This window comes from Solea solea, chromosome 12 (genome assembly GCF_958295425.1).
Source record: "Solea solea chromosome 12, fSolSol10.1, whole genome shotgun sequence".
Lineage (NCBI taxonomy): Eukaryota > Metazoa > Chordata > Actinopteri > Pleuronectiformes > Soleidae > Solea > Solea solea.
Genome location: NC_081145.1, coordinates 21805189 through 21831242, shown reverse-complemented (window position 1 = coordinate 21831242; position 26054 = coordinate 21805189). Strand labels below are relative to the sequence as shown.

Genomic DNA, 26054 nt, shown 5'->3' with positions numbered 1-26054 from the left:
AACCTGGCAGAGAGACAACTCGGATTATTTAAGTGAAAGTTGTTCCAACTTTTTATCTTTCGATACGACGACTTGAAATAAAACTTTTATTGTGGGCTGAATTCAGACAGAATTTGGCTTCATGTTAAAGACTGTTGTGCAAGTACCCTCTTGTAGCAGGAGTGAGCAGCTGCAGCTGTTTAATTTATTTTTCGTTATTTGATTTGTTTCTTGGATTGACTTAGTGTCTGGAGCTTTGTGGTTAACAGTGATCATGTAAACGTGTAAACTCAAGTGGTCTTTTACCTATTATTTGCGAAGCTGGCAGCTGGTTGAAATGATAGGACTTTATGCCTTGCCTAAAGTGGGATTTTTGATAGAGCATAGGGTTAACACCTCACCATACACAAGCTATTTCAGCGAACAAGTGTCTGTAGTCCGTTGTTACCCATGGCTTTCTTTCCAGTTTCACAATTTAGGCAGCTTGTAGATTCATTAGGAATATGCTTAATCCCAATGTCTTGGTTGGTTGCATGAGAAACTGCTATCGCTTAGATGTGTTGGCGAAGTTCCTCCTCTGATTTTTGTAGACTTGCCCTAAAGTTTCTCTCTGCTTTAACTCTTGTTGAGCTATGCATTAAATGATTCCTCCAACTTGTCTCCATATCAATTTTTTTCTCCCTGCAGCCTTCCACCACCCACTGCTGCTGTTGCATCTGCTAAAGGTAGCCGTATCCTGATTCACTGCATCTTCATGTGTTGGGTGAGAAGTGTCACTAGACTACTGACAATGTAAACACCTTTTAAATGCTTGATCTAATTTACCCAAATGGTTCATCAGCTTAGGACAAAAATGTGACATTCTAGGGGTCAGTAAACCTGACCTCTAAATGTTTGGGAAACCATGCAAAAGATCACAAGCTCTCTGCATGACCCAACAGCGTCGATGTTTGAGTTATTTAATTGCTCAGTTTTTAAATCGTCAAGATTTTATGAGCTGGGTCTTCTTCACACAACAGAGAACAAGGTAAATTGAGTCGACTCGTAACTTGGTAAGGCATTTCGTCCTTCCCCTTCTTCTCTGTGTGTGATGAAATCTGGCCACGGATCCTGAGTGGCATACCATGGCTGTGCAGTTTCCAAAATCAGACAAGGATCCATCTGATTTTGTGACTCCGCCTGTCATGATATGCATGTACCGGAGAGCAATCTCGCCTAGGGCACAAAATTAGGTAGAGCCGGCCCTGAAAATATGCCACTGAACATTAGACTACTTTGCTTTAAAATGCCTTCTTTTAACTACAGATGTATTTTTAATATTTTATTTCATCTGGCTTTTCATTTTATCTTTTTAATTCTGTCTTTACCATTTTATGCTTAAAGGGTTTATTTTTCTACTATGGAAAGCACTTTGTAGAGTTGTTTTTAAAAGTGCTATTGAAATAGTTATTTGAACAGTGTTGCAGTACCATTGACACCAGCAGCAATATGAGCAGCCAGATGGAGAGAGGGGCGAGGAGACGATTCTTCCAGTCTCAGCATCCAGTGCATCATGAATTCGATGGAGATGACCGACATTTTGGTTGTGTGATGATGCTTTTGTGGAGAAGACTGATTTAAAAAAAAAAAAAAATTATATCTAATCATTTCACCAGTCTAATTCAATGTACCAAGTCTGATCTGGCTGTGAAATGTTAGCTTTACTGAGTCTGTGACATTAATAATTAGATTTACATTCCGGGTGATTTAAACAGTGATTGGAATGTCGAGGTTTTTGGTGCAGTAAGAAATAAGTAGCTTTTTCTTGCAGACACGTGTAATTTGTCACTAGTTATTATGGCGAGACGATGAGAGTTTGATGCAGCGCTGATGGCTCATGGAGATTAGCTGCGCTGATCGAAATTACTGCAGAGAGAACAATTTAGTTGTATTTAAGCGGGGATGAACTCTCTGAAAATAGCTTTAGTCCTAAATTTGTTTCTGAGACATTTTTTAAAACAAACTTAACTATTTCCATTCTGGAAGGACACATACAAGCATTATACAATGCAATGAAACAGCTCTTTTATTATGTGCCATGTACTGAGTCATGTATAACCACCCTTTTTAACGCTTAGAACACAGAGCATTTTGGCTGGTTTAAATATACAGTACATACAGAGGCTTTAAGAATGTGCAACATAGTGTCATATATCCTTTTTATTCTGAAAGAAAAGAAAATAATTGTCACCAACTGTATACTGTAAACATACCTGAGCCAAAAGTACTCAAAATGTTTGAAATGGTATTGAATTTGTGAACTTTGGAAATACAGTTCAAAGTTCATTTGGTTTTTATGAACAAAAAAAAAAAGAAAAACTATCTATTTTGTGACCTCTGCACAATTATTGATACTTTATATCACTACTAAAAATTAATCATAACTTTGACTCAACACATAAGTCGAGAAAAAAAAAACCTGCTTTTTTTTTAAAGCCTGAATATGTGACCTATTTTGCTATTTAAGATAAGATAAGATAGTCCTTTATTAGTCCCGCAGTGGGGAAATTTACATTGTCACAGCAGCAATACAGTAAAGATAATAAATAATAAACATGCATTTACAAGAAATTACACTGTAGTACACAATAAAGATATTAACAATAAGACTATTTAATGTACTTAAGTATTTAAGGGTTGTGACTGCTGTTTCCGTGTGTGTGTGAGATGGGTTGCAGGTGCGCGTGTTTGAGTGAATGACGTGTGTGAGAGTGTAAGTGGATCCTGAGAGATGATTGGTCCTGCACAGGAGGTTCCAGTATAAGAGGCCTGATCATCCCAGCTGCAGTGGACTCTCTTGGGCCACTCACAGCTGGACTGCCAGCAGACACTTGTGCTTATGTTTAACCCTTAGTGCACCTGGGGGTGTGTGTGTTTATAGGTCACATATTCAGGCTTCAAAAAATGTAGGGGGGGATTGTCTTATGTGTTGTTGAGTCAAAGTAGTAGTGATTATAAAGTAGCAATAATTGTCCAGAAGTCACATAATAGACCATTTTTCTTTTGGTTTTGTTCATAAAAACGAGCCAATTGAACTTTGAAACATGACATATTTAACAAATTCAATCCGGTTTTACACATTTTAAGTACTTTTTGGTTGGTGAAAATATATATTTTTTCATCAGATTACCTAGGTTGTGCTGAAAATAAAGAATATAAGACAGTCTATGTTGCATATTCTTATAGCCTCTGTATATACTGTACGTTTTACTCTGAAGGCTGACATGTGTCCAAGAGGATTTGTCCCCAACATTCAGGGAATGAATGAAAAAAAAAGAAAAAGTGTCCAGAAAGACACACGCGTTTGCGTGTGTGTGTGTGTGCTGCTGAGTTGAAGACTTACAAAACCAAGTCAAGGGCTAAGCAGCAAATTGCAATATTATAAAGACAACCCAGTCCCCCCCACATCCCCTCACCCCCTCCCACCTCCAAAGTAATTACTGTCTGTTTAGATGATTACCTGTAATTACTTGTTAGCTGTCAGCATCAGGCAGAAATACTGCTCCTGAGACATTAGGGAGAAGACATGGAGGTGGAGGAAGGTGGATTCAGAGGTAAAGTTGGACGGGGCAGAGGTGGTAGGAGTGAAGATGATAGAAGGAGGAGGAGGATAGAGAATAGAGAGGATTTGATGGAAAAAGAGCAGTGTGTGTGGGGAGGGGGGGGTGTAGAAGGAGACAGAGGAGGTGGAGGAGGAGTTGAGGACAGAGAGCAGTGTGTTGACATGTGTTCCTGTCAGTCAGGGTCAAGCGGATGTTGTCTCTTCTTTCAGCTGACGTCCATCAGAGTGTGCCGGTGAATTAATCTCCCCTTCATTTGCAGAGATGATGCAGACCTCTGACAGCAGCGGTAATTGTAGGGCTACTGAGTCGCTCTCTGATGACAGCGAAGCTGCTTTTTTTTGGTGCATGTCATGTGACAATCAAGATAAAACATGATTAAGCAGCTCATTCTCGCAGTCCTGTTCTTTTAAATGCTATTTTGCCGCTAACTCGAGAACACACAGGACGATCAGAGGAAGGGGAAGGAACAGGAAATTCAGACTTTTACCCGTAATGTAAAGGCTTGAGGGAGGTAGTAATCTCTATAAAAGATTCAAAGAAATTTAGCGGAGATTAACAAAATAAATTAGTTATAGATGTTTCTTACAACTCCAATTCCAATTGAACCTCTCAGGGTTGCATGAAATGCCAACTTATCTTAGTTTAATAGTTTTTTTTTGTTTGTTTTGTTTTAATCCACAAAGGGAAGGTGTCATCCCATTGTGATGTTATCCATTTGTATGTGAACTGCCATTTTGAGGCCTTGATTTTAGCATGTTTTGGGGGGGGTTTAAAAACCAGAGGTAAGCATATTTGGAAGAGCAGAATTGCCGGCAATGCAACTTCCTTTTGGACACTATTAGCTGTCAATCACACAGTGTCCCTGTCCTTTATGGCCTATTTGACACCAACATCTTGAAACTAGTGACTGAGACCAGAAACAGCTTGAGTTTCACATCATACACCAAGGGAGAAATAGACTAATTTTCTCACAAACCTTGCACGCATATAAGTGATGTTGCAGGTTTCATGCTCTTCTGGCTTGGCTTCACGTTCTGTTGCCAACATCCATTTGATGAAGGTCCTATAAAGGAAAATGCACTCCCTTGTAAGAGTTTGAGAACCCCTGAATTACAGGGCTGTAAACGAAACTTAACTGTCTAACTTATGAATACATTAGGCTACTATCAGAAACCTTTGGCTTCAATTCCCTTCAGCTCCCCACATGATGCCGTGTATCTCAATTTGATGCGCCACAAACTGTCCATTGTCATTTCCCACAACTGAAAATAATCTATTGGTTTAAACTGCTAATTGTTGTTGCTGTGTGACTGTTAATTACAACAAGGAACTGATAATTGTTGCAGTGTCTTCAGATAATATTGTGTGATGATGGAGATTAACACAAGCAGCTGAAATAAATAATCAACAACCCCGGCGCCGCCACTTATAATCCCATAAATATCAATTAACAGTTTGAAAATTAACTTTGCAATGTGTAAATGGACTCAGCAACACTAAAGTACACTGGAAACAGCTGAACTGGAGACATTAAATCCACCTGACAGGTGTACGACATAAAACACAAATGTGGCCTTATTTTATGTTTTAATGATTAACACTTCAAATCATCAACTAATCCCAACTCACTGTATATTAAAACAAACAATGTACTTGAAGATACATGCACACTGTTAATATTTTATGTTATCTCAGCAATGAAGACAGTTACGCCTGGATTATAAAGGTATAATCCTGCATGATTCACAACAAAATGGCCCGTGATATTGACCTTTGACCATAGTTTCACTGTCTACATCTGTGGACCATATCACAAACCTAAGACTTTCCGTGTGTTCCAGAGTAAATGATTAAATAATCTGTATTTTCTTGTCTTGATGATTTACACTTACACTACAGATTACCATTCACCCATTCACACAGTGCACATATATGCATATACGCTTTCTCTATTCCACGTCATTCACACCCATTTACACCCACCAGAAGCAAGTTCTGTTTGACGACCAACCTTTTAGACAGAAGACGACCTGCTCTACGCTTAACAAACAATTAACTTTATATATTTTCTGTTATTGTTTTACCTTTCAGCGCTATGTTGCGAGCGTACAATGATGTCCCTGTGGGACAGCCATATAACACGGATGGGGGAGACACCGTGTGATATCACAGCATTACAGATCCTGATGTGAGGAGAGTACAAAGCAAAGATGAATGGACAGAAGGGGGTGCGGAGATGGAGGGAGAGAGGGAGGTGGAAGGGGGGCCGTGGAGAGATATCAGCCTGTTACAGACGTGAATTTAAAGACATTAATAAGACTAATAGAGAACACAGGACATGAGTTTAATGTTCAGGTCAGCAGCATCTGATCATACATTAGCCTCCATCACTTCATTCTTATTCACTGCTGGGAGACGCGGCGGGTACAGGGGACGGAATGTGAACTGGCTAAAATATGAGCACACACTCTCACCGCTGCCAATTACAGTAATGCATCTGACACGGCGGCTCCGAATTAAATTAAGCACGGCAACGACCGACCGACCGACCCCTGGCATATGCAAATGCCAGTGTGTGTGTGGGGGGGGCAATAAGACTGTACTCCCAGGGAAAATGACACTCAGTCATTTTAACAAGTGCTTCAACGTGACATATGTTCAAGTGGCAGCGCCCTCTAGTGACAGCAGTATTTATGATGCGGGTAAGTGAGCAGGTGTAAATGTAATAGCTTGCTAATATACTGTATACCTATACTAAGTATGATGTCAAATGTTGTGTATTCCATATATATATATATATATGGATAGATTTCCTTTTCCTATTTAGGTATTACACTGATAGTTGTATTACCAAGCTATTACCCAGATATAACTTTGGAAATAAGGAGGTATTATTGTAATTTTACACCACAATTACACACCTATCATGCTGTTATTGTACAGTGATGTAAGGTGTTGCATGAATCCCTCGTCCCTCATTCCATTTCTTCTTCATTCCAGTAGGTGGTGGTGGAGCAGTGAGGTTATTTGTCAACCTCCATTTAAATCAAAGAGAAGCGTTGTCGACGCCTCCATAAAGGAGATTACTGTATGCTTGTCTGTTTAGCACCTCAAAAATGAAGGGACATATATGAATAATATTTTATAGGGATAGAGGTTGTGGACCCAAGAAAGAAATGATTAGATTTCAGTTGGGATCTGGACAATGGTGGAGGTTTGCACTCTTCTAATGCTTTCTTTAGTTACTTTGCACATTTATCATACTGTCTGTTCGAATCTGGATGAAAAACTTTTGAAATGTTGATATGACACGTGTGCGGGACAATTTGCCAAAACATAACATTCAGACAGTTTTTTTTTTCTCCCCCCCAATAAAGAATGTAAATGTGACGTTTTCCTTTATATTATCATTATTCACGGGACTAACTGTGTTGTCACCAAATGTCAAGACGAAATGTGTGATTAGTATGAACATGTACAGGCGGCGGAACAGGTTACTATTATTCTGTCAGACGCAGAGACAGAGAGGATAACCTATTTAAAAAAGAATAAAGCAGATGAGTTAACTATAAGGGGAGAGAAAAAATAAAACTCTCGACACGAAAAATGACCAGTTATAAATAAATTCTACAAATGATGATTTTTTTTACAGTAATTTAACTAAATGTGTTTCAGCCTCTTTCCCTGGTTACCTGATCACACGTCACGTGGAGCGATTGCCTCTGGAGGAAGACGAGCATTTTGGGGCTAATTGTGACTCCAAATACTCTGGATCAGAATATAGAACTATATTCAAAGCCGTCTTGCATAACTTTCTATATTCCTTCCTTACATTTAAGCCACTGCCGAGTGAGTTCACACAAGGCTGGTTACAGGATTACAGAAATACGCTCTATGAGACTCTCAAAGCAGGGTTTGTTTGTTTTTTTATTCTTATGTTACCCGGCAAAATCCCCACACTGTGCACACAGAAAGTGATAAAGCAAAGTGGTAGAAGCACAACAGCAACATTGCACATTGAGTAAAGCGAGGTGGTTGCAACAGGTTGGAGTGTGGCTAAAAATTCCCCACCATGAAGAAAAGACTCAAAAGTTTTGTGTTGTATCTATCTATCTATCTATCTATCTATAGATAGATAGATAGATAGATAGATAGATAGATAGGCACTCTCTTTTTCTCACTCATAAACACAAACTCTCAGCTCTCATTTTAACCTTCCCCTCTCCACCCCCCCTCTCCCTCTCTCCATCCTTTCCCTCTTTCTCTAGGCCCTCCCACTCCTCCCTCCCTCCTCCCTCCCTCACTCTCCTCCCTCCTCCTCAGAGAACCAGCTCCGTCTCTCCCTGCACTTGTCTCTTCAGTCAAGGAGAAACTAATTGGAGGAAAGAATAGAAGAAAGGAGCTGTTGGAAAACTAAACGCACCAAAACTTTACTTCTCTACAGCATGCCACAGAAAGGTAAGCTTGCTCACTCCTTCTCTCTCTCTTTCTCTCTCTCTCTCCCCTCCCCCCTCCCCTAGTCTCACTCACTCTCTCTCTTTCTGTTTCTCTCTCCCTCTCTCCCTCATCTGCACTTCTCTACCTCCATCAGTCAGGCATGCAGTTTGGAAAAAAAGTTTAATTTTGTTTAGCAGATAGGATGACGAGAGTGTTTCACGGTGTGATGTGAAAGTGGAAAGAAGAGGGGAAAAAAGGACAGACTTGAGAAAAGAGAAGCAAAGGAAAGAGGAATAGAAGCAGGTGTTCAGTTTAGCAGCTTCAAAACAGAAGAACGAGCGGAAAAACAAGGTGATAAGTGACAAAAAAACAGGAGGAGGAGGGAAGGAGAGAGACAGTTTTCTCATCACCTTCCTGATGTCAGAGGTGTTTCGTCAAGTGACCGTTCAAAAATCTGGATTTGTTTTCAAACTATTTGAAAGTAATTGTGTGAGACAGCTGCATTTTGTGGAAAAAACACAGCTTTACTTTCAGACTGCTTTGTGAAATTAGTCAACACTGCATACGTGTGTGTGTGTGTGTGTGTGTGTGTGTTCTTAATGACACTGCATTACCTTTATATATGTACAAAAACAATGCATGTGAATGCTTTCAGTCAGAGTCGCTGACAGTGTGAGCAGGACATGGGTCAGCAACAAACAACAAACAAACAAACAAACAAACAAACAAACAACAACCCACTGAGGGCGCATGGTGATGCAGCAGAGACTGATTTGGATGAAGTGTGAGGGTGAAGGACAGATTAGACAAGAGAGGGACACACAGTTCAGTGTATAATGTCGCGAGGACAGATGTAGTGATGGACTGTCTGTTTCACACTGTTCAACTCACTTTATCAATTATTTTCCTGGAAATTCACATTTTTACCCTCAGTATATTAAACGTCCATCAGCCTGAAACATGTTCCTCAGTCACACAGTCATTTCACTTTTCTCTATCATTGTTTGTTTTCTACTAATTCTGAATCAGACAGCTTACTCTGACTCTGTGTGACTCTAAATTACTAATAAATAAGTGTGTTATTATATAAATATCTAAAACACACCTATATAGCCAGCAAAGAATTTTTTTTCTTTTCACACTGAAAGGACCAAACTACAACAAGATTAAAGCCATTATTATGATCATTATTATTGCTGTTGTGTTCATTATTATCATGATTATTATTATTGTTATATAAAATACGTTTTTGTTTACTGGCAATTAAAAGACAATGATAGAGCTGAGGATTTATTGTAAACCTTTTTAAAAAACTGTTTTCATGGTGAAGGCCGTTTAACGTGTGTCTGTGAATTCATGGTGGAGGCCTCACGAAACAGGCCGCAGTGAATTTATATAAAAAATGTATATATATGTTTATATAGGGAAAAATGAAAAAACGTGTGTGTGTGTGTGTGCGCGATACAAGATCGTCTTAACCGATTATCTAAATCGGCTGTTAATTAACATCTTAATTAAATCGGGGCCAATTATCCGCATGATGAATCATCCGGCGCGAGTGGTGCGCACTATTTGGTTGTGTGTGTGTGTGTGTGTGTGTGGTTCTGCTGCACGTGCACGACAGGAGCACGCGCACACACACACATACAGCACCTGAGCCACATTTGGAGATGTTTCAGTGTTAAAGCATTATTATTGTTATTAATATTATTATTATTACAAAAATCACATCTGTTGACTGTCTGTTTTAAACCTACCTTTTTTTATTTTCTTACGTGACATCTGTTATATAATCAAATCCAGGTTTAGATTAAAAGCACAGTTATAAACAAGAATAATAATAATAATAATAATAATATTTTTCATAATAATAATAATAACAATAATCATAATAATAGTAAAATGTCTGTTTTGCCGGATACTGAACTCACAGAAGAACAGAAAGCGGATCATAAAAGCAGCATCATAACTCTAATGTTTATTACAGAAGATGATAATAAAAGTATCACGATATTAAAATAATAAAATAAAATAAATAAATAAATGTCCGACTGTTACTTAAAAGCAGCAGGTTTTCACGAGCAGAGTTAATTCAGTTAACGTCTGCAAAAAAACTGTATAACTGTTTTTCGTGAAACCATAGAGTCCAAACTTTATCTAAATACAACTTTTGTTTGCTTAGATTTTATTATGTGTATTAACTTTTTTTTTATCACAGTCAACATCACGCGTTCATATAAAGTGGAATATGTGCAATCTGCTCTGCGCTGAAACCATGACACACACACACACACACACACACACACACATTCATATTCTGCTGAAACTATAGATATATCATTCTATATTTATTTCTATGTTTTTTTTATTATTATTTTGTTGTATTTTCTAATATTTATTTATTAGTAATTTATTTAGTTTGCTGTGCAGGTCCTTATCTTAATTTAATCTGCTAAATTTTTAATCTTAAATCTTTTATTTTATTGCATGACCCAACCCCATTTTTAATCTTAACTTCTTGTCAGTACCAAAAACACCTAAGCAAATGTATACATTTGAATTTGGCAAAAAATACATAATATTTATTCTGCTTTTACACCCTCAGACGTTTAACGTGGACGCCTGTAGTTTGTGTAATTATGTAATTATACTATGAAACTGTTGTTTTTTGGTAATATATTTTATTATTGTCATCATCATTATTGTTATTATTATGACAGTAGACTGATGCAGTGAGAGCAGCAGTGTAAAGCAGCAGCATGTGTCTCCAGCAGCCTCGCCTCTCGCTCTTCTCTCGCGCTCTCAGCGCGCGCTGAATGAGGCTGAATGAAACTTTTATTTCGTCGTCGGCCTGTTCAACACAACTCCTTTATGTCCGTCGCACTGGTCAAATTGGGCTCCCCGTCGCGGTTTTGTTGTCACGGGCTTTTTTTTTTTTTTCCTTTTTCGTTTTTTTTTAACGAGCCGCAGCTAACGAGGCAGCGACACGAAAATCCCGCGGACACACAAAGAGCCAGGCGGGTATTTACCGAGCAGAGCCGCGGCTCCGCTTCTCCGGCTCTTTGTCTCCTTTCACAGGCGCGAGGGCGCCGAGTTACAGCGGGCACAGGGCTGCCTGTAGGCCGGCCCCGTGTGTGTGTGTGTGTGTGTTCCATGTTCATTAATGCAGGTCGTTAATAACAAGAGCTTCAGAGAAGGAGCTGCTTTGAAGTCTTTATATCGCTTTCCTTTCACCTGAAAAGACCCTGGATTTGAAAACAGCTCTGAAGTCTATAATGAATGTCATGTGCATTAATGTCAACACATAGTTAAAGTGGCCATCTCCCCCCCCCTGTCATATAGCATATAGTGATATTAAAGAGAGAGAGAGCAAATCTCAGTTTCCCACAGAGTTAACAGTGGTTTTTGTGTGGATCGCCATCAAACTCCTATCATTTTACTACCTTGGGTCGTAACCTACATCCCCTGAAAAGGTCATCCTGATCTGACCTTTACTTTTTGAGTTATGCTGTCCACAGTCAGTGGCAATGTATGTCTTATATAGAAGATTACGCATGAACTCAGGCTGACACCACTGCTCCACCAAAACAGAGCAGTGGTTCTCAAACTTCTCAAACCAACGTTCAAATACAAAGTCAGCTACGGACTGTTCACAGGAGGCAGATTTATTCTCTTAGCATCCTCCTCATCCTCACATATACTTCACACACTGGTGTAGGGTTTTATTATTTTTTGTTATTTTTGACGCGCTCCAGGTAAAAATGCCTCAGCTCCACTCTGATCACATACCCTGGTATGTACAGTATAGAACAATATTTCTCGCATACCACTGGTGGTGCACACGCCACAGTTTGAGAACCCACGGCCATAGATAAGTCAAAATGATGATGTCTATTCTCAAATTTTCAGCATTCCTCTAACCTCTATTTAGTTATTTATTTATTGATATACACTCAGATTATTCAGAATTCACAAACATTATATGGTTTACATATATTTTCTACACCCACCCTCTTTGTCTAGTATTGTTTACAGTTGAAGTTAAGCCTCGCAACGCTACGTAATTCAGCTTTAAGCGTTTAAAATGTTCTCCTTCACACTCGCGTCCAAATACACAGTAACTACATTTAACAAAAGAGACTTTCACACGACCAGCAGCTCATTTTATGGCCTTTAACATACATAGTACATGTTTTTAAATTTTTGATCACAATTAGTTTTGTACACCTGTGCTTCTTTTATTCTCCATGAATGTGTGACATACAGAAGTATTTTATATTATACAGTATATTGTTTTGTTTTTTTAAATGTTCTTCAAAGCCTGAAATTTTAGAATAAACACAGAATAGGAATTCTCAGTGTAAATGTGTATTTGTATGATTATTTAGTGTTATTATCATGTGACTACATGTATTTTGGCTCTGTCCTGATTGATTCTCTCCAAATGGCACTATAGAGAACTTTGAGTTTATGTATTTTACTCTTAATACATAGAAGAAAATGTAAAAATGTCTATAGAAAGTGTTTGTTTTAATATGTAACTCTTAACATAACATAGTTTACATTCATAATCATACAATATAATCATTATCTTATAGGGCCAGTTATGTTGTTTTTAATCTTGTTGTTGCAGTGTATAGATACATACATACAGCTCAGGTAAGCACAGAGTAAATTCAGTTATTTTCACCTATTGGTCATGAAAACTTTATACACTGGTGTGAGTGTGAGAGTCTGTGCTCTAAACTTAATGTACATTAGCATACATTAGCATATGAACCAATCACAGGGTGGCATGGCATTCAGACACTGTGTCCACTCCCATTGTCAAGGGTGGTTTTTTTTCTTCTTCATCGTGACATGATTTTCTTTGATGACAAAAAAACCACAACTTTCCTTTCCCTATTGCCACAAAATTCCTACAAACATGTATGTGCAGAAAAAATGCTGAGTTTGTAGCGTTCACAGTCACAACATGTTCTCCTCTGTGCAGATTACAGAAGTCAGACGAGCTGGGAGACTGGTGTGGCATCCATGATGCAAAACAGTGAGTTACAACCTCAAACCTGTGTATTATTGTCATGTATGCATCTGAGCTGTAGGAGCTATAACTGTTTATATGTGCAAATGATGTCACTGTCATCAAGTTTTCCTTTGAGATGTCATTTTCTTCTGTGAGTCAAATTCACCATCCTCTCATTTGCACACCAGGAAGGGAATTAGCACCAAATGTGCAATTGTTTTGTGTTTAAAGGGATAGTTCTGTTTCTTGAAGTGTGGTTGTATGTGGTTTTGACACTGAAGCTGACTGCCTCCTTCACCCTGAACCCACAGGAGACAGAAGGCAGGAGGCAGGCACACACACTCAGTGACAACATACAGTCGCTGCCATCAGGGACATGACACAGATTCAAGCCACTTCACAAAAGCTTCATCTAATAAGTTAAAGGGCCACTTCACCCAAAAAAGAAAAATATTTTTGATCATCAGACAGTGGATCTGAGACACATGTCTCGTTCCCACAGCAACGGAGGAAGTCTGTGTTTCTTTCAAGTTTTATCAGTAAAAAAAAAACAGAAAAAAATTAAATTTAACACAAAAAAAAATCAGCGGCATCATAATGATTTTAAGTTTATCCTTCATTTGACCAAGTGGGAAAAGATTGCTCACTCTCCTGCACCAAGGTCCAAAGATTTTCAGTGAAGTTGTCTTAGTTAAACCTGAAGAAGAGATTTCAAACAAGGAAGCGACAAAATAAAACATTGGAACTCGTGGATGGAGGCAGCGGTTCTTCAACAACTCCTCCTTTACATCTACCATGATGTAAAATAAAATTGCTGATTTTCTGGCGGATGTTTTCAGCGAGCGTTTACCTGCTAGGGTCAGATACTATGTCTCAGTCAGGACCTTTTACAACCACACTTTTAAGAATCACGACTGCCCCTTAAATGTATGTGAGCATGAGAATAATATGTGCGTGTGTGTGTGTGTGTGTGTAATAATGTACCTTTTTGGGTGTAACTGACAAAGAACTCCACCTCACTTCTTCTTTCTTAATGCGGGACAAGAGGTCCATGCCGTCTGCAGTGAAGGTGTGTGTACTATACTTCCTCTTTGTGTGCCTCTGCTTGTCTCGTTGTCCTGCAACTCCCTCTGCTACGTCCCTGTCCGCCTTACGCCAGACTTTGTCAGATTGCTCCACTCTTTTATTTTTATATTTTTACTCACTTGAGTAAAGTTGTTGACTGTGTTGTGCAACAACCCCTGCACCAAGAACCTCCTTGAGACACGGACACTCTATAATAGCTATAATATATATTTTAATCACCATTATACAACCTTTTCACACTTAAAACTGTGTGTGTTTAAACTGCTCACTCTCCCAGATCAAAGTCCAAAAAGGAAAATGAGTGTTTTAAGGCCTGCTTGTCCACTCTTAGCATGTTTAGGAATAGTTTTTTGTCTTTTAAGTAAATGTGAATTAGAGGATTTCAGACCTCAGAGTCCTGCTTAAATGTAGAATACGTTAAGCGTTGTGTTTTGCTCATTAATCTCGTTATACGGTCTTTTCACAGTGGAAACTGAAGTATGTGTTGCTTTGGAACCACACCACAGTCCACTGAGAAACATGATGAAACGATTTCACCAAACAGGAGTTGTTGATGCACCTTTGCTTCTATTAAATAACACTTGAAATGTGTTATTTAATGAGTTTAGTGTTTGAGGTCCTTCTTTCAGATGCACTTAAATGGCAGTTTCACACATTTTTTTCCCCCCACTTGGTCAAATGAAGAATAAACTCAAAATCATTATGATGCTGCAGTCAGGTTAGATAAATTAAAGTTAAATTTGACCAGTTTTTTAGTTTATTTTTCAGATCTTTTACTAATTTGACAGAAACACCTTAAAGAGCAGTGTAGGGCTTTTATTTTCTTAGCAGGAAGTGACTTTGAAGTCGACTTGTTGTCAATTTTATGTTTGTTTTCTTTTGTTTTTTTAATCCCGACTTCCACTGTCTCAGGAAATTAGTAAAAAAAAAAATATTTGGGTGAAGTGAAGTGGCCCTTTAATGGAGAAATATACAAAAAAAATAATCAGATTTTCTATATGGACTTTGGTTCAGGAGAGTGAGCAGTGTACATAAAACCCATAGCAAAATCCTGCGTCTCAGGCTTGTTCTCTGTGCTGTGGGGAAGTTTGAGTGGGGATGTGATTCCGCTGACACAGGCGTCCGACCGCAGGCGACTTTGTTTGCAGCGCTTGGACTTAACGGCGTTTCATGTTGTTTGAGTCGGAAGACTGCTGATAGTAACAGTACATGGTAAAAGTGAAAATTAATTGAAGTACGCCTCAGTGTGAATGAGCTGATTTAAAGTGAAAGCTGCTGATCTGCTCCCAGGGGCCTGCCTGCTGTGTGTGTGTGTGTGTGTGTGTGTGTGTGTGTCACAGAGGGACCTCAGCCAAATTGACTCCATATGTCTGTCTATTAATTGTGTGTCAGCAGAGGACAGCCTGGGTGTGTTCCTCTGGGAAATGACACTGTGATTAACAATTTCTACCGCAAAACAATTGAGCCCAAAACACAAAGTGAACATGATGTGAGACAGAGTGTGAGGGAGAGAGTAAAGTATTCAGGCGTTCCTCTCAAAGTTAGCAGCACCTTCTGCACGAGAGGCCCTGACTCGTCCTGTAATTAAATTAATCCTAGTGTCCAGAGTATTGTAGGGTAAATCCTTGTTTTGTTTTTATATATCTAAAAAGGATGATGGTGGTAATGGTGTCACAAAGAATCTCCCTTTGCTTCTCACCTCTGTCCTCTATACAGTATATGCATCTCAATGAATGAAGGTTTTAATTAACCTAGAAATAATTTCCCTAATCGCTAATTAAAGAACTGATTAACAATTATAAAAGACATACAGAGGAAATAGCAGACGCCTTCCCTTCAGTGCAGACCAAATTAGGGTCACACAAAGTGGAATAAAATAATATTCTGTCTTTCTGTGACATGATTACGATATATATATATATGGTGATAAACACATTTATTAGACTACCTGTAATAAAAATGACAAAAAAACTGAAAATATTATACCCAAATTTGAGTTGACTCACTGGCCTTCAGAAATTATAACATTCAACATTCACTAAAACTATTTTTTTCTGTTCAGGAATGCAAGTAAATAACTATAATTTGACATTTTAATCCAGAAATAACAATGAGAGTTATTATTTTTCCAGTTGTTTTTTTTTTGTTTTTGTAAAACAGTACATCTGAAAATCCACGGATAACAACAATCATTATATTTTATCATTAAAAAAATATACTTTCAAATAAAGAGTTTCTACATACTGGTGTATTAACCATTACAGAAAAATAAAAAAATGATTTAGATCATTACCCATGCTGTGACATAAACCTTACATTGGGTGGTGGGTGGTCTAATAAGCACTGTGTATATACTGTGATATGAAATTGACTTCAGTCGCTCAATTCTGAATGAACGGTAGGTTTATTGTAAAGTGCAGTGTATCATCTGCATAGTAATGAACAATAATGATGTGTACGCCATCATTTCTTCAACTTAGAGGGGGGGGCGACAGGACATTAAATAAAATAAGCTTCATTATCACATTAGGGGGACAAACATTTACATTTTTAACATTCTCTTGCTCACCATAATAGATAGAGAGAATAGACAGTATTCGAAACACAATGGGTGCTGATTTTGACTCAACACAACACTAGTTCTCAGGAAAAGTCACCAACCAAAAATTCTGTTACCCCTTTTAAAAAAAATACATAAACACATTAAACTTAAACATTAAACATAAAATCTTTGTTTTTAGTGAGCTCTCATGTTTTGATTTATGTCATATCGTTAATATGAGGAAACACAATCATAAAAGAGTATTTAATTCAAAATGTACATGCTAAATATTATATTTCATATTTGTGAGGAAAACCAAAACATGGACACATTGTCGTTTTTCATACTTGCTGTGGCCCTCTCTCTCTCTGTCTCTCTCTCCCTCACTCCCTGTGTGTGTGTGTGTGTACATGCATTTGTATGATTTATTAATGTCCCGTGGAGAGGTTTATAAATGTGCAATATGCTTTCCCCCCACAGAGCCATTAAGAGACAATAGACAATTGATTCAGTGTAAATCCCTACTTAACCTGCACAGTGTCAGAACACAGTCTGCTGCCAATGACAGAAAAGTGTCAGAGCTCCACAGCGGTTTGATCAGAGCATATTTTTTATTTATTTATTCATTTATTTTTTAAATCAGTCCGTCAGCAGCCGCAGTTTGATTATTTCGAAATGTGGTTCCAACATGTGTAAAAAAAATAATAATAATAAATAATAAAAAACCAGAACACTTTGCTCTTCCAGTGTCTGGCTGTCAGGAGCTTAGATGACTGAACACCCAGAGTCAATCATTTAAATCGCTGCTCTTAGGTCACATGTCCTCTCTGTGGCTGTCAGAGCATATGACATATATATAAATGATGTCATTGAATCAAAAAATAATAATAATAATCACTTTAATAATTATATAAAGAACGCAATAACTGAATTAGGCTTTTTTTGTTGTTGTTTTTTACAAAAGTATATAAATATAAAACTTTAGTTGTATAGGATGTTATAAAGACCAACGTTTGTGTAAACAATACCATTTGTACATATTAAAAAAGTTTGATATCACATTTTGGATCATATGTTTCATATTAACATTTTTAAAGTTCTCAAATATTGTGGTGGCGTGTTACATATTGTGTTTTTATTTAATTTAAACCAAAATACAGACTACTCAATGCATTCCATTCCATATTCATAAATAAGAAATGTTTATTATCCTTATGTCCTGAAACGCTATGAAGTGTGATTTCTGTGGTTGTGCACAGATGTACCATGGTAAATTATGATTCTCAACTAATTTTTATTGCAGTGAATAGATTTTTTTTGACAGAAACTTTAAGGAATTCACATAATAAAAAAATTCCATAATTCTCATATAGCAGCAACACTGTAAAGACACACATGAAGGAAACCTTTGATTTGAGAGGCTTCAGATGTCCTTTACTCCCTCCTCCTCTCATGCATGTGCCTGATCAGTGTGAGCGTTCATCTGTACTGATGCGTGTCCCTCGTCATCACCACTCAGCTTCTTTGATTCACTTTTTTTTTGGTTCTAGGTCACAGTGGCGTAAACCAGCTGGGCGGTGTGTTTGTGAACGGGAGACCATTACCTGACTCTACCAGGCAGAAGATCGTCGAGCTCGCCCACAGTGGAGCTCGACCCTGTGACATATCCAGAATCCTGCAGGTAAACTCGCCTCTTGTTTGCAGAATGGTGTGGTTTTAGATCAGAGAAACACAAAATACAAACGGTATTTGCATCTGTACAGAAGGCGGCATAGTTTACATACAAAAATACATAAATGCATAAATAGATGAGAATAAAAATGATACAATTGTTAGCCAGAGAGAAGAAGTGGGTTTTAAGGGAGGATTTAAAAGTCTCTGGGGTCGGGGTCTGGGGTCCAGGGTCAAAGGCCCTGTCACCTCTAGCCTTAAGTCTGCTTTGAGGAACTTCCAGCAGCAGTTGGTCAGAAAACAATTAACAGAAGATTAAAATCAATACGAAAACAGACCAAAGGATAACTTACTTACGTGCTTACTTATGGTCTACATTTATATCTACTCCAGAGACAAAATAGTCAAAAGTCAGTTTAATTTCAGTGGACAGTCCAAACCACACAAACAAATCAGGCAAGGCAAAAATCCCAAAAACAAAAATACAAACCGGGTCGAAACATTAATGGACAAACACTTGGACACACCTCAGAGAGCGATCCATCATTGAGGAATTATGCTGAATGTTGGACTATGCACAAGTTGACTAGGTGAAAACAGCAGGGACAGGAAGTTGGTGTGGTCAGGTAAATGGCAGGAAAACTAAACTGACCAGGAATATGACAATATTTGATTTGACAAGGCATCTAACTTGAATTTAGTAATTATTTTATGGTTCTTTTAACATTAACACATATTTCATATTACATCCAACCCCCGGTCATGATTTGTCATTAAATCTTAAAAAAAAAACACATGGCAAAAGTGAAAGTATTATTAAGTATTAAGGCGTCTTTATTCGTCAGGTAGCCGCAGAGAGTTGTGTATGCCTTTCACTCATGCACACACACACATGTCTGCAGTTCCATTTATAATCACAATAACAATAATAATAACATGAGGGTCTGCATCTGTCTGGGTGTCTCATGGAGGCGTATCTGATCCCACATTCTCTTCCTTTACAATATGTTTTTCTATACCTGGAACAAAATAATAGGCTGCCCACTTCTGTCCACATAAGGTCCACACATATATTGGAGACGGGTGAATGACAACTGGTGTAACACTATGAATTGGCCTTGCGCCAAAACATGAAAACAGACTTTGATAATTGCCATGATAATTATTCAGACCAATCTAAAACAGTAATTACCAAAACGTTCTTTATGGGAACGACACTTTTTTATCATGGCGGCCCAAAAAAAGAGCAAATTTGTCCTTAAAGTAAGGACTAATTCATCTATAGTACATAATGTCACTTTGAATTAGGAAGTGAATAATTTCTTTAAGATGTTCAGTCATTTAATTACAACTTCATTTTGTGCATGTTAGTTAAAACATATACATATAAAAGGTTGGAGAAATCTGTGAGCGAGTCTTTAGGGAATCCCTGATCTAACATGTGTATAATGTGGACTGTTTTTGCGTCCAGGTGTCAAACGGCTGCGTGAGTAAGATCTTGGGCCGGTATTACGAGACCGGCTCAATTCGCCCTCGAGCCATTGGAGGGAGTAAACCCAGAGTGGCCACCCCAGAGGTGGTGGGAAAGATCGCTCAGTACAAAAGAGAGTGTCCGTCCATTTTTGCTTGGGAGATCAGAGATCGACTGCTGGCAGAAGGAGTCTGCACCAACGACAATATACCTAGCGTAAGACCCTTTTTTATACGCTTTACCAACAGCAGGAGCAGCATTATCTGTGATCAGCATTATTATGTGTGAGGATAACCCTTTCCTGAGACTTTGGCACACAAGCCACTGAACCTTAACTAAGTGAACGACCTGCTTCACCTCCTGAGTCACAGCCGCTCCAGTTGTGCTGTTAGGAAGCTGCAGTCTGTCCTTCAACACTGTGCCGTCATGAGGTTGAACATGTAGTGGTGGCAGCCGGTCGATTATCTCACAGTGTTAATTCACTGTGTTCAGTGTGTCTGTTAATGGACGTGATGAAGGTGGACAGTGGGCTGACGTGCTGTTTTGTTTTGTTTTGTTTTGTTTTGTTTTGTTTCACCAGGTTTCCTCAATAAACCGTGTGCTCAGGAACCTGGCCAACGACAAGCAGCAAATGGGCACAGTAGGAGCCGAAGGGATGTTTGACAAACTCAAAATGCTGAATGGACAAACCACGTGGGGGGGACGCTCGGGGTGGTATGCTGGGACAACACTCACTGCCACTGGTAAGACACTCAGCGTGTTTCCATGCACTGTGACTATGCCATTTAGTGTGAAATCAGTTTACTGAATAAATGTTGATAGTTGTGAGAATGTTTTACTCTACATTCTACCGTCCATTAACTTGCTGACAGAGGATTATATTATCAGTCTCCTCATCGGTCCAAAAATGCACCGCTCTGGATTTTTCCATAGTTTTGTCCCTGCTGTGGAGCATGTGCAGAGCATCTTGGCCAGTTTAACATGTATTTTAAAAGTCCAGTTTTAATTTGATTGGTAATGATAATTTAAAAATGTACTGACGACCTGCTCTGATGATCCTACTACAACAACACTGGGATTGACCGCAGGGCTCCTGTAAACTGCTAAAATGAAGTAGTGAATATTGAGCATCCGGAGCTCCCTTTCCTTTTCCTTCCTGCGTTTGCGGCCGAGGGCCCCATTTGCTCTGTGGCGAGCTCATATGCTGCTACTCCTCCTCCACCACCCTGGGATTAACAACAGTGAAACGAAGTCATGCCATACTACCACGGCTGCTGTCTCCCCATCAGTCCACAGCATGTTTGTGCCCGCGTGTGTGTGTGTGTGTGTGTGTATCGAGGAGGAGGAGGAGGAGGAGGAGGAGGAGGAGGGGGGCGTCTGCTCTCATTTGTGTCTCTTTCTGCCTGACTGACTGTGACACTGAGCAATGGCTTCATTCTGTTTTGCAGGCTCTGTCTGCTGGGGATAATGAATAATTAGGCTAGCACCACAAATAACATAAGTTCCACAGGGAGCGGGAGTCAAGCTCTCGTCTGTTCAGAGATCACATGTTGGAGAGCTCCACTGTGAAATGCCCTGTATCTTCCCTCTTCATTAACTCTTGTTTTAATTGCACGGATTTAAATATTACATACGGCACTGTCTGATCGCAGCTCGCTAAAGTGAAGTGAAGGTACTACAACCATCACTTAAGTTGTTGTTGTCGCGGTTACTGCGCCTGCCCGACTTCACGGTTCTTGCAGCGACACTACGAGACATTACGTCTCACTTAACCAAAAGCTTCTCAACGTTCACATCAGCGGGAGACAGAAAGTATTTAGTATTCAGGTGAATGCAGCATGCATCTTCAACCCCAGATGTATCCTACACAAAAAGAAATAGAGAAACGATTTCTATCTCTATCTATAGATAGAAAAATACAAGGTGTGAGTAAAGAATAAAAGTAATATAATGTGTCCTTTTGCTCACTGTGATAGGCTCTCTGAATCAAGCAAATATCTGAAAACCCCTGTTAATCGTTCGCACCTCTTTTTGTCCCTCCAGAGTGTCCACAGGCGGAGGGAGGGGAGAGCACCATATCAGTTGGTTCCAATGGCGAAGACTCAGAGGAGACTCAGATGAGACTCCAGCTGAAGAGGAAACTACAAAGAAACAGAACGTCTTTCACGCAGGACCAGATAGACGCCCTGGAGAAAGGTAACTTTTGCTTCTACCGTCCGTCAGGACACCGCGCAGCTGCACTCAAACTCATTCAGTACAAGTACTGGAAATACTCATTGCCCTGATGTAAACCAACTGTTACAATCATTTATTGCTTTTTCCCCAGAATTTGAACGGACCCACTATCCAGATGTGTTTGCCCGAGAACGCCTTGCCAACAAAATAGACCTCCCAGAGGCAAGAATACAGGTATGTCCTCGTATTTGGGTTTCAAATATAAAAGGTTGTCCTCCCACCACTCTCTCCTCCTCTTTGCTTCTGGTAGTTATTGCAGAGATTTGACAAGAGGGCCCTTTGGGGGGGTAGGGGAAGTATCGGTAGACTGAAGAGAATAAGAACTTTACCTTAATAACCACTGGTGTGTGTGTGTGTGTGTGTGTGTTCCTTTTCTGTCCTGGCGTGTGTCTAGGTTTGGTTTTCCAACAGACGAGCTAAGTGGAGAAGAGAGGAGAAGCTGAGAAACCAACGTCGTCAGGTGTCCAGCTCCTCCAGCCACATCCCCATCAGCAGCAGCTTCAACACCAGTGTTTACCAGCCGCTTCCACAGCCTACAGCACCAGGTAGGGATGAGAACACACATTTGACAAAGCTGCATTGGTTCATCCACCAAAAATCAGTAATTATCTTGCAAAAATTATGATATTTTCCCATTATAAATTTGTAAACTCTGGTATTTCAATTAGGGTTAGGGTTGGGGTGAGAGCTATGTTTTGATTGTAGGTGATTGTTGTGTTTTAGCAACATGTTGACCAAAGTTTTTGAGGTGCATGTCTCGTCTCTCTCATCAGATTAGCACAGACAGATACTGTCTCCATTTGTGACTGATGACCCAAAATAATCTCAGTCTCCTCATCAATGAAAAAAGAAATTGCTTTTATTGTCCCAAGTCTTCTGGTTGAAAGTGACCTGCATGCAGACAGCTAATTGAAGAACCCTAGTTCTCTCTGTCTGATTGCTTCATTTATGTTATGCTGCCATGTTATTATAGAATTACTGATTAGTAGTAGCAAACGCATTCTGCCCACTGCACCTTTAAATAATAGCTTGAATCATTGGTGTAAAAGACCTGGTGATCAAACCACAGGGATATAAGATTATGTTGAGCTCTCGTCTTACACGTCTAAGTATCACAATTTGGGAAGTGAGTTCCTCTGCTAGATTATATGCCAGGGTGACTTCACAAACTGCCTTTGTTCACTCCGTGTCATACTTTGTGTCTCTCCAGTCTCATTCTCATCCGGATCTGTGTTGGGACGTCCAGATGCAGTTCTGTCCAACGGCTACAGCATCCCAGCCATGCCCAGCTTCAGTATGGCTGCTAGTCTGCCAATGCAAGTAAGTCATTGTACAAAACAGAACAACACACAACGAACGCAACCCTGTCTCTGAAATATTACATTCGCGCACAACTTAATTGCATTCGCAATCACATATTTTCTTCCAGATTAAATTTGTTTAGACGTATCATCCATAGTAACATGGTTTAAGAGAAGTTGGGGCAAAGCAAGTTGTGTTGAAGTGTCTTTACAGTGTTATAGGACCATTTTGCTGGGTTTTAACGAATTATTTATAGATTTTATTCCCCTTTTCAGACATTATACAGTATTTTGTCCACCAGACAGTAACGTATAATGTCTCAGAGATAATGCGCTATGATATTTGGACTCATCCAACATACGTCTTTGGGCTGTGACAGAGAAATTGCCCTTTAAAGCTCCTGTGCACCCATTTTCACTCAGCCGTGGCAGTGAAATCAGCCTTAACGTACTTCATATACCCTTATATGGCTCAACGACCACAACCTTTACTGTGCAAAATTAGTAATTAAAGTGCATTGACTGCAAATTTGAAGGTAGAATCTCAACATTTAGGAGGCCATAACAATTGTGGTCACCTAGAATTTATTGTCCTGCTCCCAAGACAAGCAACCACAAATATAGTATTTCATCTGTGTATTTTATTGAATTGTGATTTATGTGATTAGGTGTTTTTCAAATTTGCATGTGAAGCGAAACACAAATTTCCATATCTGTGGACCATGACGGTTATTATTGAATCATCACTGTGTAATATTCAGATCTTTTCATGTGTTACATTAATTGATCTTTCCAGGCATCAAGCCAGACCTCCTATTCCTGCATGCTGCCCACCAGTTCGGCTGTAAATGGAAGAAGCTATGACACATATACTCCTCCGCACATGCAGCCACACCTCAACAGTCAGTCAATGACATCGTCCGCAACATCGTCAACAGGTAGGAAGCCGGTTTGGTACTCTATATACACTAAATACATACTATACGATAAGATACGGCAGAAATGTAATGTTTTCTCTTGTTAAACAGGTCTGATTTCCCCTGGTGTCTCAGTTCCAGTCCAAGTTCCAGGAAATGAAGCGGACATGTCACAGTACTGGCCACGCCTGTAGTGGTGGCATTTCCATCAACAATCGCTTTGGCCTGCAGTGATCGACTGCGCGGGCAGTTAATGTGCGCTCACTATCCAGTTCACAGCTTCAGAGTCAAAAAAGGAAAAAAAAGAGACCCATCATGGAATAGACCAACGTTGCACCACAGCAAATGAATTGTAAAGAATCTTGTTGATGTTTACGAGACAATTTCAAATTCTGGAGACGAGCAGTTGAGAGATGTTATGACTACTTTAAACTTTACAAGTTCAGCTACAACTGAGTCCACCGTTCCATGTCATCTACCTGCCGCCGCTCAGTCTAGCTGGTGGGGAACCTGCACGGCACAGGCCCAGAATGAAAAAGCTTTAGCCTGAGCAGTACTCAGGAAGCTCAGGAAGTAGGACTGTCCTCCGCCTCACAGGAATAAGCTGGTCAGTCTCTGTTTGGACATTCTACAGGAGGACATATTACCTCTACTTTCACTCCCTAATTTATATCATGTTGGTGAATTTGTAGCAGAAAAAAAAAGAAAAATATGTTGACTGAAACGCAAAGGGAAGAATTTAATGAAACTTGAAATAAACTGTCTGCAGTGAATCTTTACTAACACACAGTGGACGCCCTGGACTGGGATGTGTATAGAATTTCAGAATGTGGAGTTTGGTTGTTTGTGTATTGGTATTGTATAAACTCTGACATGGATTAGATCTGCTAACAGGCATGAACTCTTCTCATTTTCTTTTTCTTGTGGGGGTGAAGGGTGGGGAGTCCAAAGATAAAACATTAAACCCACCATTGAAGGACTGGAAACAGAACAAACACTTTGCTAGCTTCTAAAACATGCATTTGATTGTGTCTGGGGTGTAAATCTGTTCTTAATTTCAAAGTGTAAAGTGTCTTCTCCAGTGGTTATGGAAGGGTTCCCATAATAAAATTATTCGATTATTATTTATTATAGTCCTTGTTATTTTCAATATCAATGTTGGATGTATTCATGAAGTGTGATTTTCCTCAGATTTGAAGAACACAATGTTTTCGAGAAATTCTAATCTGGTCCGGAAAGAAAAAACAAATAATACTTTGTTTGTCCCAGATAATGTTTGACATTATTAGTATCACCAAACGCTGGAAGATCTGTTGCTGATTTTGCTGTTTTCTTGGGACTAACCAGGTGCTTTTTTTGGCCCCAAACCTAATCACAGTTACCCACTGTCCCTAAACCTAAGCAGTTTAAGTACCATTATGTGGATATGCAAATCTGTAAACATGTAAATAAGTCATGCTGGTATGTTGGTACCATGTCAGCTCTACCTGGAGTGCTACAAGCTTCAGTGATGGGCCCGCTAACTTTCCTTCCAGGCCACTGTCTGCAAAGACATTATACACGTTTATTTTTCAAGATTCAAGATTCTTTATTGTAATTTCCATGTGGAAACAAAATGCAGTACTTTGGGTATGTTAGCATGACTTTTTACACAGACAATATTCCTTTGTATCCAAGCTGTGAGCTCAACACAGAACACCTGCTAATCCATGTAGTTGTCCAATCGCCAGTAAGGGCAGTCAAAATATTCACTTAATGTTCACATCTAATCAATGACAAGGACCACTGAA

At 39.2% G+C, this 26054-nt stretch overlaps 1 protein-coding gene across 2 annotated transcripts; it reads left to right on the top strand.

Annotated features, from left to right (window-relative positions):
* The first annotated feature begins 7874 nt into the window (after window positions 1-7874).
* LOC131470144 (paired box protein Pax-6-like) lies at window positions 7875-25388 on the top strand. 2 transcript variants are annotated; one of them, XM_058645757.1, is made up of 12 exons: window positions 7875-8039; window positions 13012-13065; window positions 14087-14110; window positions 18220-18350; window positions 19812-20027; window positions 20392-20554; window positions 21855-22007; window positions 22138-22220; window positions 22441-22591; window positions 23257-23366; window positions 24144-24285; window positions 24376-25388. In XM_058645757.1, the coding sequence occupies exons 1-12, from the start codon at window positions 8027-8029 to the stop codon at window positions 24456-24458; spliced, it is 1323 nt and encodes a 440-aa protein (XP_058501740.1). In that variant the 5' UTR covers window positions 7875-8026; the 3' UTR covers window positions 24459-25388. The 2 variants fall into 2 exon arrangements, with proteins under 2 accessions (XP_058501740.1, XP_058501741.1); XM_058645758.1 differs by lacking the exon at window positions 14087-14110.
* The last annotated feature ends 666 nt before the right edge of the window (window positions 25389-26054 follow it).